The following is a 14,619-nucleotide window of genomic DNA, read 5'->3' on the forward strand; positions in this document are numbered from 1 at the left end:
TAATATTTGACATCAAAAAAGTCTTGTTGACACCGGTTGTGTAATATTTGTAGTTATCACCTGCTGTGTAATATTTGTTGAGAGCTGCTGTGTAATATAATATTGCACAAGAAATATGTGTTGTTGAGGCCTGCTGTGTAACAGTTGACATTAATTATTTTTTGGTCGAGATCTGCTGTGTAATTGTAATTGTTATTAAGAGCTGCTGTGTAATATTTGACAAAAAAATGTTTGTTGAGAACTGCTGTGTAGTTGGAATTGTTGTTGAGATCTGCTGTGTAATATTTGACATGCAATAATTGTTGAGAACTGCTGTGTAATATTTGACATGAAATGTTTATTTTTAAGAGCTACTGTGTAATATTTGACATGAAATGTTTATTTTTAAGAGCTACTGTGTAATATTTGACATCCAAAAAGGCTTGTTGACACCGGTTGTGTAATATTCGTAGTTATCACCTGCTGTGTGATATCTGTTGACAGCTGCTGTGTAATATAATATTTCACAAGAAATATGTGTTGTTGAGGCCTGCTGTGTAATATTTGACATACATTTTTTGGGGGTCGAGATCTGCTGTGTAATTGGAATTGTTGTTAAGAGCTGCTGTGTAATATTTGACATTAAATATTTGTTGCTGAGAGCTGTTGTGTAATATTTGACATAAATTATTTGTTGTTGAGATCTGCTGTGTAATTGTAATTGTTGTTGAGAGCTGCTGTGTAAGATTTCAATATTTCACATGAAATATTTGGATGAGGCCTGCTGTGTAATATTTAACATGAAATATTTGTTTTTGAGACCTGCTGTGTAATATTTTACATGTAATGTTTGTTGTTAACACCTGCTGTGTAATATTTGACATGCAATAATTGTTGAGAACTGCTGTGTAATATTTGACATGAAATGTTTATTTTGAAGAGCTACTGTGTAATATTTGACATCAAAAAAGTCTTGTTGACACCGGTTGTGTAATATTTGTAGTTATCACCTGCTGTGTAATATTTGTTGAGAGCTGCTGTGTAATATAATATTTCACAAGAAATATGTGGTATTGAGGCCTGCTGTGTAATATTTGACATTAATTATTTTTTGGTCGAGATCTGCTGTGTAATTGTAATTGTTGTTAAGAGCTGCTGTGTAATATCCATCCATTTTCTGCTGCTTATTCCCGTTCGGGGTCGCGGGGGGCGCTGGCGCCTATCTCAGCTACAATCGGGCGGAAGGCGGGGTACACCCTGGACAAGTCGCCACCTCATCGCAGGGCCTGCTGTGTAATATTTGACATTAAATATTTGTTGTTGAGAGCTGCTGTGTAATATTGGACATAAATTATTTTTTGTTGAGATCTGCTGTGTAATATTTAACATAAATTATTTGTTGTTGCGATCTGCTGTGTAATTGTAATTGTTGTTGAGAGCTGCTGTGTAATATAATATTTCACATGAAATATTTGTTGTTGAGGCCTGCTGTGTAATATTTGACATTAATTATTTGTTTGTTGAGATCTGCTGTGTAATTGTAATTGTTGTTAAGAGCTGCTGTGTAATAATTGACATTAAATATTTGTTGTTGAGATCTGCTGTGTAATATTTGGCATTAACTGTTATTTGACATAAATTATTTGTTGTTGAGATCTGCTGTGTAATATTTGACCTACAAAAATTGTTGTTATCACCTTCTGTGTAATATTTGACATGCAATAATTGTTGAGAGCTGCTGTGCAATATTTCAATATTTCACATGAAATATGTGTTGTTGAGGCCTGCTGTGTAATATTTGACATTAAATATTTGTTGTTGAGAGCTGCTGTGTAATATTTGACATACATTTTTGGGGGTAGAGATCTGCTGTGTAATTGTAATTGTTGTTGAGAGCTGCTGTGTAATATTTGACCTACAAAAATTGTTGTTAACACCTTCTGTGTAATATTTGACATGCAAAAATTGTTGAGAGCTGCTGTGCAATATTTCACTTGAAATATGTGTTGTTGAGGCCTGCTGTGTAATATTTGACATGAAATATTTGTTGTTGAGGCCTGCTGTGTATGTAAGATCTGACAATGTTTTTGGTTTACATCTGCTGTGTAATATTTGACATGAAATATATTTCACATGAAATATTTGTTGTTGAGAGCTGCTGTGTAAAATTGGACATTAACAACTTTTTGTTGGGAGCTGCTGTGTAATGTTTGACATGCCATCTTGCAATATTAGTTGTCGGGGTCTGCTGTGTAATATTGGACAGGTGTTGCAGGTGCTGAGTACTCACTCTGATCGGACTTAGTGGGGGAGGCGGGACTTATCCTGTCGGCAGAGTTGTCACTTCCTTCGTCGGCCACGTAGTCGAAGTTGAGGATGAACATCATGACCACGCCTTCCTCGTTCTTCACCGGGATGATGTGGATGTTGCACTGGAAATCGGAGCCTGCAAGACAACACGCAGGTCATATTCTGATGGCCTCCATCTAGTCCTCAATGGCTGCTTTGTAACGCCCCCAGGGGGTCCACGGACGTACCGAGTCTTTAATAGCATTATTTGTACAGCTAGTGCTCCAAATGCTAGTTCTGATGATGGTTGTCAGCTAGCGGTTAGCATGGTAGTAGTCCGCTAGCAATTACTGTGATAGTTGTCAGCTAGCGATTAGCAAGGTAGTAGTCAGCTAGCAATTAGCATGGTAGTAGTCAGCTAGCAATTAGCATGGTAGTAGTCAGCTAGCAATTAGCGTGATAGTTGTCAGCTAGCGATTAGCAAGGTAGTAGTCAGCTAGCGATTAGCATGGTAGTAGTCAGCTAGCAATTAGCGTAATAGTTGTCAGCTAGCGATTAGCATGGTAGTAGTCCGCTAGCAATTAGTGTGATAGTTGTCAGCTAGAGATTAGCATGGTAGTAGTCAGCTAGCAATTAATGTGATAGTTGTCAGCTAATGGTTAGCATGATAGTTATCAGCTAGCGATTAGCATGGTAGTAGTCCGCTAGCAATTAGTGTGAGAGTTGTCAGCTAGCGATTACCATGGTAGTAGTCCGCTGGCAATTGGTGTGATAGTTGTCAGCTAGCGATTAGCATGGTAGTAGTCCGCTAGCAATTAGTGTGATAGTTGTCAGCTAGCGATTAGCATGGTCGTAGTCCGCTAGCAATTAGTGTGATAGTTGTCAGCTAGTGATTAGTGTGAAAGTTTGATGACATAGTAGTAGTCAGCTTGCAATTAGTGTGATAGTTGTCAGCTAGCAATTAGCATGGTAGTAGTCAGCTAGCAATTGGCGTGATAGTAGTCAGCTAGCAATTAGCATGGTAGTAGTCCGCTAACAATTAGTGTGATAGTTGTCAGCTAGTGATTAGCATGGATGTTGTCCGCTAGCAATTAGTGTGATAGTTGTCAGCTAGTGATTAGTGTGAACGTTTGATTGGCATAGTAGTAGTCAGCTTGCAACTAGTGTGATAGTTGTCAGCTAGCGATTAGTATGGTAGTAGTCCGCTAGCAATTAGTGTGATAGTTGTCAGCTAGCGATTAGCATGGTAGTAGTCCGCTAGCAATTAGCGTGATAGTTGTCAGCTAGCGATTAGCATGGTTGTAGTCCGCTAGCAATTAGTGTGATAGTTGTCAGCTAGTGACTAGTGTGAAAGTTTGATTGGCATAGTAGTAGTCAGCTTGCAATTAGTGTGATAGTTGTCAGCTAGCGATTAGCATGGTAGTAGTCCGCTAGCAATTAGTGTGAGAGTTGTCAGCTAGCGATTACCATGGTAGTAGTCCGCTGGCAATTAGTGTGATAGTTGTCAGGTAGCGATTAGCATGGTAGTAGTCCGCTAGCAATTAGTGTGATAGTTGTCAGCTAGCAATTAGCATGGTTGTAATCCGCTAGAAATTAGTGTGATAGTTGTCAGCTAGCGATTAGCATGGTAGTAGTCCGCTAGCAATTAGTGAGATAGTTGTCAGCTAGTGGTTAGCATGGTAGTAGTCCGCTAGCAATTAGCGTGATAGTTGTCAGCTAGCGATTAGCATGGTATTAGTTCGCTAGCAATTAGTGTGATAGTTGTCAGCTAGCGATTAGCATGGTAGTAGTCCGCTGGCAATTAGTGTGATAGTTGTCAGGTAGCGATTAGCATGGTAGTAGTCCGCTAGCAATTAGCGTGATAGTTGTCAGCTAGCGATTAGCATGGTATTAGTCCGCTAGCAATTAGTGTGATAGTTGTCAGCTAGCGATTAGCATGGTAGTAGTCCGCTGGCAATTAGTATTATAGTCGTCAGCTAGCGATTAGCATGGTAGTAGCCCGCTAGCAATTAGTGAGATAGTTGTCAGCTAGTGGTTATCATGGTAGTAGTCCGCTAGCAATTAGCGTGATAGTTGTCAGCTAGCAATTAGCATGGTAGTAGTCCGCTAGCAATTAGTGTGATAGTTGTCAGCTAGTGATTAGCATGGTAGTAGTCCGCTAGCAATTAGTGTGATAGTTGTCAGCTAGTGATTAGTGATAAAGTTTGATTGGCATAGTAGTAGTCAGCTAGCAACTAGTGTGCGTGCTGCACTATAATAATGTTTAGGACAAGTTTCGTTTAGCAGACAATGATTATTTAGTGGATCAGTGCTAGGTTCCGTGCCTAGAAAAGGTTGGAACCTCTCTCTCTGCTTTCCTGTGGATCTTTAACACCACGATGACGAGGACTTGATGTGATGTAAAGGTCAAATGCTGCATGCCGTGACCTTAGATCCCTCAGGCGGTACTGCATCAAAAAGCCACATCGGCGTGTAAAGGATATCACCACACGGGCTCAGGAACACTTCAGAAAACCACTGTCAGTAACTACAGTCGGTCGCTACATCTGTAAGTGCAAGTTAAAACACTACTATGCAAAGCCACAGCCATTTATCAACAACACCCAGAAACGCCGCCGGCTTCGCTGAGCCCGAGCTCATCTAAGATGGACTGACGCAAAGTGGAAAAGTGTTTCTGTGGTCTGACAAGTCCACATTTCAAATTGTTTTTTGTTAACTGTGGACCAAAGTGGAAAAGAACCATCCGGACTGTTCTAGGGTCAAAGTGTTCTAGGCAGCATGTGTGATGGTATGGGGGTGTATTAGTGCCCAAGGCATGGCTAACTTACACATCTGTGAAGGCACCATTAATGCTGAAAGGTACATACAGCTTTTGGAGCAACATATGCAATGTTATCATGGACGCCCCTGCTTATTTCAGCAAGACAATGCCAAGCCACGTGTTACAACAGCGTAGTAAAACAGTGCAGGTACTAGACTGGCCTGCCTGTAGTCCATATAATGATTTGCAAATCATTATATTCTCTTTTAAGTCAACATTTACACAACATCACTGGTTGTGGATTTTGTACGTACTTTAACTGTGTGTACTATACATGTATTATATACATTATAAATACTACAACTATGTGTACTGTACATGTATTATATACATTATAAATACTACAACTATGTGTACTGTACATGTATTATATACAGTATAAATACTACAAATATGTGTACTGTGCATGTATTATATACATTATAAATACTACAAATATGAGTACTATGCATGTATTATATACATTTTAAATACTACAACTATGTGTACTGTACATGTATTATATACATTATAAATACTACAACTATGTGTACTATACATGTATTATATACATTTTAAATACTACAACTATGTGTACTATATATACATGTATTATATACATTATAAATACTACAACTATGTGTACTGTACATGTATTATATACATTTTAAATACTACAACTATGTGTACTGTACATTCATTATATACAGTATAAGTACTACAACTATGTGTACTATGCATGTATTATATACATTATAAATTTTACAAATATGTGTACTGTACATGTATTATATACAGTATAAATACTACAACTATGTTTTCTATATATACATGTATTATATACATTATAAATACTACAACTATGTGTACTGTACATGTATTATATACATTTTAAATACTACAACTATGTGTACTGTACATTTATTATATACAGTATAAATACTACAACCATGTGTACTATATATACATGTATTATATACATTATAAATACTACAACTATGTGTACTGTACATGTATTATATACATTATAAATACTACAAATATGTGTACTATGCATGTATTCTATACATGATAAATACTACAAATGTGTACTATGCATGTATTATATACAGTATAAATACTACAACTATGTTTACTATACATGTATTATATACATTTTAAATACTACAAATATGTGTACTATACATGTATTATATACAGTATAAATACTACAACTATGTGTACTATACATGTATTATATACATTATAAATACTACAAATATGTGTACTATACATGTATTATATACATTATAAATACTACAACTATGTGTACTGTACATGTATTATATACATTATAAATACTACAACTATGTGTACTGTACATGTATTATATACAGTATAAATACTACAAATATGTGTACTGTGCATGTATTATATACATTATAAATACTACAAATATGAGTACTATGCATGTATTATATACATTTTAAATACTACAACTATGTGTACTGTACATGTATTATATACATTATAAATACTACAACTATGTGTACTATACATGTATTATATACATTTTAAATACTACAACTATGTGTACTATATATACATGTATTATATACCTTATAAATACTACAACTATGTGTACTGTACATGTATTATATACATTTTAAATACTACAACTATGTGTACTGTACATTCATTATATACAGTATAAGTACTACAACTATGTGTACTATGCATGTATTATATACATTATAAATTTTACAAATATGTGTACTGTACATGTATTATATACAGTATAAATACTACAACTATGTTTTCTATATATACATGTATTATATACATTATAAATACTACAACTATGTGTACTGTACATGTATTATATACATTTTAAATACTACAACTATGTGTACTGTACATTTATTATATACAGTATAAATACTACAACCATGTGTACTATATATACATGTATTATATACATTATAAATACTACAACTATGTGTACTGTACATGTATTATATACATTATAAATACTACAAATATGTGTACTATGCATGTATTCTATACATGATAAATACTACAAATGTGTACTATGCATGTATTATATACAGTATAAATACTACAACTATGTTTACTATACATGTATTATATACATTTTAAATACTACAAATATGTGTACTATACATGTATTATATACAGTATAAATACTACAACTATGTGTACTATACATGTATTATATACATTATAAATACTACAAATATGTGTACTATACATGTATTATATACATTATAAATACTACAACTATGTGTACTATGCATGTATTATATACATTATAAATACTACAACTATGTGTACTATACATGTATTATATACAGTATAAATACTACAACTATGTTTACTATATATACATGTATTATATACATTATAAATACTACAACTATGTGTACTGTACATGTATTATATACATTTTAAATACTACAACTAAGTGTACTATATGCATTTTAAATACTACAACAATGTGTACTATGCATGTATTATATACATTTTAAATACTACAACTGTGTATTATATACTTTTAAAATACTACAACTGTGTGTACTATATACCTTTAAAATACTACAACTATGTGTACTATATACATTAAAAATACTACAACTATGTGTACTATATACATTTAAAATACTACAACTATGTGTACTATATACTTGTAAAATACTACAACTATGTGTACTATGCATGTATTATATACATTTTAAATATTACAACTATGTGTACTGTACATTTATTATATACAGTATAAATACTACAACTATGTGTACTATATATACATTATATACATTATAAATACTACAACTATGTGTACTGTACGTGTATTATATACATTATAAATACTACAACTATGTGTACTGTACATGTATTATATACATTATAAATACTACAAATATGTGTACTATGCATGTATTATATACATTTTAAATACTACAACTATGTGTACTGTACATTTATTATATACAGAATAAATACTACAACTATGTGTACTATATATACATGTATTATATACATTATAAATACTACAACTATGTGTACGATGCATGTATTATATACATTTTAAATACTACAAATATGTGTACTGTACATGTATTATATACATTTTAAATACTACAACTAAGTGTACTATATGCATTTTAAATACTACAACTATGTGTACTATGCATGTATTATATACATTTTAAATACTACAACTGTGTGTACTATGCATGTAATATATACATTTAAAATACTACTACTATGTGTACTATATACATTTAAAATACTACAACTATCTGTACTATATACATTTAATATACTACAACTATGTGTACTATATACATGTAAAATACTACAACTATGTGTACTATATACATTTTAAATACTACAACTATGTGTACAATGCATGTGTACTATGCATGTATTATATACATTTAAAATACTACAACTATGTGTACTATATACATGTAAAATACTACAACTATGTGTACTATATACATGTAAAATACTACAACTATGTGTACTATATATATTTTAAATACTACAACTATGTGTACTATGCATGTATTATATACATTTTAAATACTACAACTGTGTGTACTATGCATGTATTATATACATTTAAAATACTACAACTATGTGTACTATATACCTTTAAAATACTACAACTATGTGTACTATATACATGTAAAATACTACAACTATGTGTACTATATACATTTAAAATACTACAACTATGTGTACTATGCATGTATTATATACATTTTAAATACTACAACTGTGTGTACTATGCATGTATTATATACATTTAAAATACTACAACTATGTGTACTATATACATTTTAAATACTACAATTATGTGTACTATGCATGTACTATATACATTTAAAATACTACAATTATGTGTACTATATACATGTAAAATACTACAACTATGTGTACTATATACATGTAAAATACTTCAACTATGTGTACTATATACATTTAAAATACTACAACTATGTGTACTTTGCATGTATTGTATACATTTTAAATACTACAACTGTGTGTACTATGCATGTATTATATACATTTAAAATACTACAACTATGTGTACTATATACCTTTAAAATACTACAACTATGTGTACTATATACATTTAAAATACTACAACTATGTGTACTATATACATGTAAAATACTACAACTATGTGTACTATATACATTTAAAATGCTACAACTATGTGTACTATGCATGTATTATATACATTTAAAATACTACAACTATGTGTACTATATACATATAAAATACTACAACTATGTGTAGTATATACATGTAAAATACTACAACTATGTGTACTATATACATGTAAAATACTTCAACTATGTGTACTATGCACGTATTATATACATTTAAAATACTACAACTATGTGTACTATATACATTTAAAATACTACAACTATGTGTACTATGCATGTATTATGTACATCACAAGAACAGTTGAATAGAATTGATGGTGAGGGAGCAAAGATGGCAGCCAATTTGTTACATTGTGCTGAGAGCAACAATCAGTTCTGGTGAGCATCATGCGAGCAGTGGAGCAGAAAAGCATCCGAGCAGGATCTCCTCCGCTCACGACTGCTCTCCGTTTTTAGCAACCACACTTTTGATGCCAGCAGACATGTCAGAGCCTGTGTACTATGCACATATGGGAAAAAATGCTTGTTGTGAAAAATGAGTTGGACACAATTTCACAAGAAAAAGGTCAAAATTTCACAAGAAAAACTTAGAATTCTGGCATAATATAACAAAAGTCTTCATTTTACTCGACGCAAGTCCAAATTTTATATGAAAAACGGAACATTTGTGCAACGTTTTGATAAAAGTGGGAATTTTACTCAATAACAGTCGCAATTTTACAAGAAAAGTTTAACATTTTGGCATTTTTAGGATAGAACTTGGAATTTTACACAAGTCAATTTTATGAAAAAACTAACATTTTGGCATTTTTAGGATAAAAGTTGGAATTTTACTCAAGTCACAATTTTATGAGAAAACTAACATTTTGACAATTTTAGGATAAAAAATTGAGCTTTACTCTAGTCACAATTTTATGAGAAAACCTTGACATTTTGGCATTTTTAGGAATAAAGTTGGAACTTTACTCAACAGGTCACAATTTTATGAGAAAACTAACATTTTGGCATTTTTAGGATGAAAGTTGGAATTTTACTCAAGTCACAATTTTATGAGGAAACTTTAAAATGTTGGCATTTTTAGGACGAAAGTTGGAATTTTACACAAGTCCAAATTTTATGAGAAAACTAACATTTTGGCATTTTTAGGATAAAAGTTGGAATTTTACTCAAGTCACAATTTTATGAGAAAAGTAACATTTTGGCAATTTTAGGATAAAAAATTGAACTTTGCTCTAGTCACAATTTTATGACAAAACCTTAACATTTTGGGATTTTTGGGATAAAAGTTGGAATTTTACTTGACAAGTCGCAATATTATGAGGAAACTTTAACATTTTGGCATTTTTAGGATAAAAGTTGGAATTTGACTCAACTCACAATTTTATGAGAAAACTTTAACATTTTGCCATTTTTAGGCTAAAAGTTGGAATTTTACTCAAGTCACAATTTTATGACGAAACTAACATTTTGGCATTTTCAGGATAAAGGTGGAATTTCACTCGACAAGTCACAATTTTATGAGAATTCTTTAACATTTTGGCATTTTTAGGATAAAAGTTGGAATTTTACTCGACAAGTCACAATTTTATGAAGAAACTTTAAAATGTTGGCATTTTTAGGATGAAAGTTGGAATTTTACTCGACAAGTCACAATTTTATGGGAAAACTAACATTTTGGCATTTTTTTGGATAAAATTTAGAATTTTACTAAGGTCACAATTTTTGGAGAAAACTAACATTTTGGCATTTTTAGGATAAAATTTCTAATTTTACTCGATAAGTCACAATTTTATGAGAAAACTTTAACATTTTGCCATTTTTAGGCTAAAAGTTGGAATTTTACTCAAGTCAGAATTTTATGAGAAACTAACATTTTGGCATTTTCAGGATAAAAGTTGGAATTACACTCGACAAGTCAGAATTTTATGAGAAAACTAACATTTTGGCATTTTTAGGATAAAAGTTGGAATTTTACTCATTTCACAATTTTATGAGGAAACTTTAAAATGTTGGCATTTTTAGGACGAAAGTTGGAATTTTACACAAGTCCAAATTTTATGAGAAAACTAACATTTTGGCATTTTTAGGATAAAAGTTGGAATTTTACTCAAGTCACAATTTTATGAGAAAAGTAACATTTTGGCAATTTTAGGATAAAAAATTGAACTTTGCTCTAGTCACAATTTTATGACGAAACCTTAACATTTTGGGATTTTTGGGATAAAAGTTGGAATTTTACTCGACAAGTCGCAATATTATGAGGAAACTTTAACATTTTGGCATTTTTAGGATAAAAATTGGAATTTGACTCAACTCACATTTTTATGAGAAAACTTTAACATTTTGCCATTTTTAGGCTAAAAGTTGGAATTTTACTCAAGTCACAATTTTACGACGAAACTAACATTTTGGCATTTTCAGGATAAAGGTGGAATTTCACTCGACAAATCACAATTTTATGAGAATTCTTTAACATTTTGGCATTTTTAGGATAAAAGTTGGAATTTTACTCGACAAGTCACAATTTTATGAGGAAACTTTAAAATGTTGGCATTTTTAGGATGAAAGTTGGAATTTTACTCGACAAGTCACAATTTTATGGGAAAACTAACATTTTGGCATTTTTTTGGATAAAATTTAGAATTTTACTAAGGTCACAATTTTTGGAGAAAACTAACATTTTGGCATTTTTAGGATAAAATTTCTAATTTTACTCGACAAGTCACAATTTTATGAGAAAACTTTAACATTTTGCCATTTTTAGGCTAAAAGTTGGAATTTTACTCAAGTCAGAATTTTATGAGAAACTAACATTTTGGCATTTTCAGGATAAAAGTTGGAATTACACTCGACAAGTCAGAATTTTATGAGAAAACTAACATTTTGGCATTTTTAGGATAAAAGTTGGAATTTTACTCATTTCACAATTTTATGAGGAAACTTTAAAATGTTGGCATTTTTAGGACGAAAGTTGGAATTTTACACAAGTCCAAATTTTATGAGAAAACTAACATTTTGGCATTTTTAGGATAAAAGTTGGAATTTTACTCAAGTCACAATTTTATGAGAAAAGTAACATTTTGGCAATTTTAGGATAAAAAATTGAACTTTGCTCTAGTCACAATTTTATGACGAAACCTTAACATTTTGGGATTTTTGGGATAAAAGTTGGAATTTTACTCGACAAGTCGCAATATTATGAGGAAACTTTAACATTTTGGCATTTTTAGGATAAAAATTGGAATTTGACTCAACTCACATTTTTATGAGAAAACTTTAACATTTTGCCATTTTTAGGCTAAAAGTTGGAATTTTACTCAAGTCACAATTTTATGACGAAACTAACATTTTGGCATTTTCAGGATAAAGGTGGAATTTCACTCGACAAATCACAATTTTATGAGAATTCTTTAACATTTTGGCATTTTTAGGATAAAAGTTGGAATTTTACTCGACAAGTCACAATTTTATGAGGAAACTTTAAAATGTTGGCATTTTTAGGATGAAAGTTGGAATTTTACTCAACAAGTCACAATTTTATGGGAAAACTAACATTTTGGCATTTTTTAGGATGAAATTTAGAATTTTACTAAGGTCACAATTTTTGGAGAAAACTAACATTTTGGCATTTTTAGGATAACATTTGTAATTTTACTCGACAAGTCACAATTTTATGAGAAAACTTTAACATTTTGCCATTTTTAGGCTAAAAGTTGGAATTTTACTCAAGTCAGAATTTTATGAGAAACTAACATTTTGGCATTTTCAGGATAAAAGTTGGAATTACACTCGACAAGTCAGAATTTTATGAGAAAACTAACATTTTGGCATTTTTAGGATAAAAGTTGGAATTTTACTCAAGTCACAATTTTATGAAAAAAAATAACATTTTGGCATTTTTTAGGATAAAATTTAGAATTTTACTAAGGTCACAATTTTTGGAGAAAACTAACATTTTGGCATTTTTAGGAAAAAAATTGTAATTTTACTCAACAAGTCACAATTTTATGAGAAAACTTTAACATTTTGCTATTTTTAGGCTAAAAGTTGGAATTTTACTCAAGTCAGAATTTTATGAGAAACTAACATTTTGGCATTTTCAGGATAAAAGTTGGAATTACACTCGACAAGTCAGAATTTTATGAGAAAACTTTAACATTTTGGCATTTTTAGGATAAAAGTTGGAATTTTACTCAACAAGTCACAATTTTACTAATTTTGGCATTTTCAGGATACAATTTGGAATTTTACTCGACAAGTCACAATATTATGAGAAAACTAACATTTTGGCATATTTAGGATAAAAGTTAGAATTTTACTCAAGTCACAATTTTATGAAAAAACTAACATTTTGGCATTTTTAGGATACAAGTTGGAATTTTACTAACAAGTCAGAATTTATGAGAAAACTTTCACATTTTGGCATTTTAAGGATAAAAGTTGGAATTTTACTCAAGAAGTCACAATTTTATGAGAAAACTTTAACATTTTGGCATTTTTAGGCTAAATGTTGGAATTTTACTCGTCACAATTTTATCACAAAACTAACATTTTAGCATTTTCAGGATAAAAGTTGGAATTTCACTCGACAAGTCACAGTTTTATGAGAATTCTTTAACATTTTGGCATTTTTAGGATAAAAGTTGGAATTTTACTCGACAAGTCACAATTTTATAAGAAAATTAACATTTTGGCATTTTTAGGATAAAAGTTGGAATTTTACTCGACAAGTCACAATTTTATAAGAAAACTTTAAAATGTTTGCATTTTTAGGACGAAAGTTGGAATTTTACACAAGTCCAAATTTTATGAGAAAACTAACATCTTGGCATTTTTAGGATAAAATTTGGAATTTTACTCAAGTCAAAATTTTATGAGAAAAGTAACATTTTGGCAATTTTAGGATAAGAAATTGAACTTTACTCTAGTCACAATTTTATGACAAAACCTTAACATTTTAGGATTTTTGGGATAAAAGTTGGAACTTTACTCAACAACTCACAAGTTTATCAGAAAACTAACATTTTGGCATTCTTAGGATAACATTTGGAATTTTACTCGACAAGTCAAAATATTATGAGGAAACTTTAACATTTTGGCATTTTTAGGAAAAAAGTTGGAATTTGACTCAAGTCACAATTTTATGAGAAAACTTTAACATTTTGCCATTTTTAGGCTAAAAGTTGGAATTTTACTCAAGTCACAATTTTATGACAAAACTAACATTTTGGCATTTTCAGGATAAAAGTTGGAATTTCACTCGACAAGTCACAATTTTATGAGAATTCTTTAACATTTTGGCATTTTTAGGATAAAAGTTGGAATTTTACTCGACAAGTCACAATTTTATGAGGAAACTTTAAAATT

General features: G+C 31.0%; 1 protein-coding gene across 1 annotated transcript in view; it reads right to left on the reverse strand.

Annotated features, from left to right (window-relative positions):
- Positions 1 to 14,619, reverse strand: part of LOC133538362 (potassium voltage-gated channel subfamily H member 7-like) — a 149,554-nt gene that overhangs the window by 83,961 nt on the left and 50,974 nt on the right. The window contains exon 3 of the mRNA XM_061879939.1: positions 2,270 to 2,425. Within this exon, the coding sequence (XP_061735923.1) occupies positions 2,270 to 2,425 (156 nt within the window). The remainder of the gene's footprint in view (positions 1 to 2,269; positions 2,426 to 14,619) is intronic.

Source organism: Nerophis ophidion, linkage group LG19 (assembly GCF_033978795.1).
Source record: "Nerophis ophidion isolate RoL-2023_Sa linkage group LG19, RoL_Noph_v1.0, whole genome shotgun sequence".
NCBI classification, from domain to species: Eukaryota; Metazoa; Chordata; class Actinopteri; order Syngnathiformes; family Syngnathidae; genus Nerophis; species Nerophis ophidion.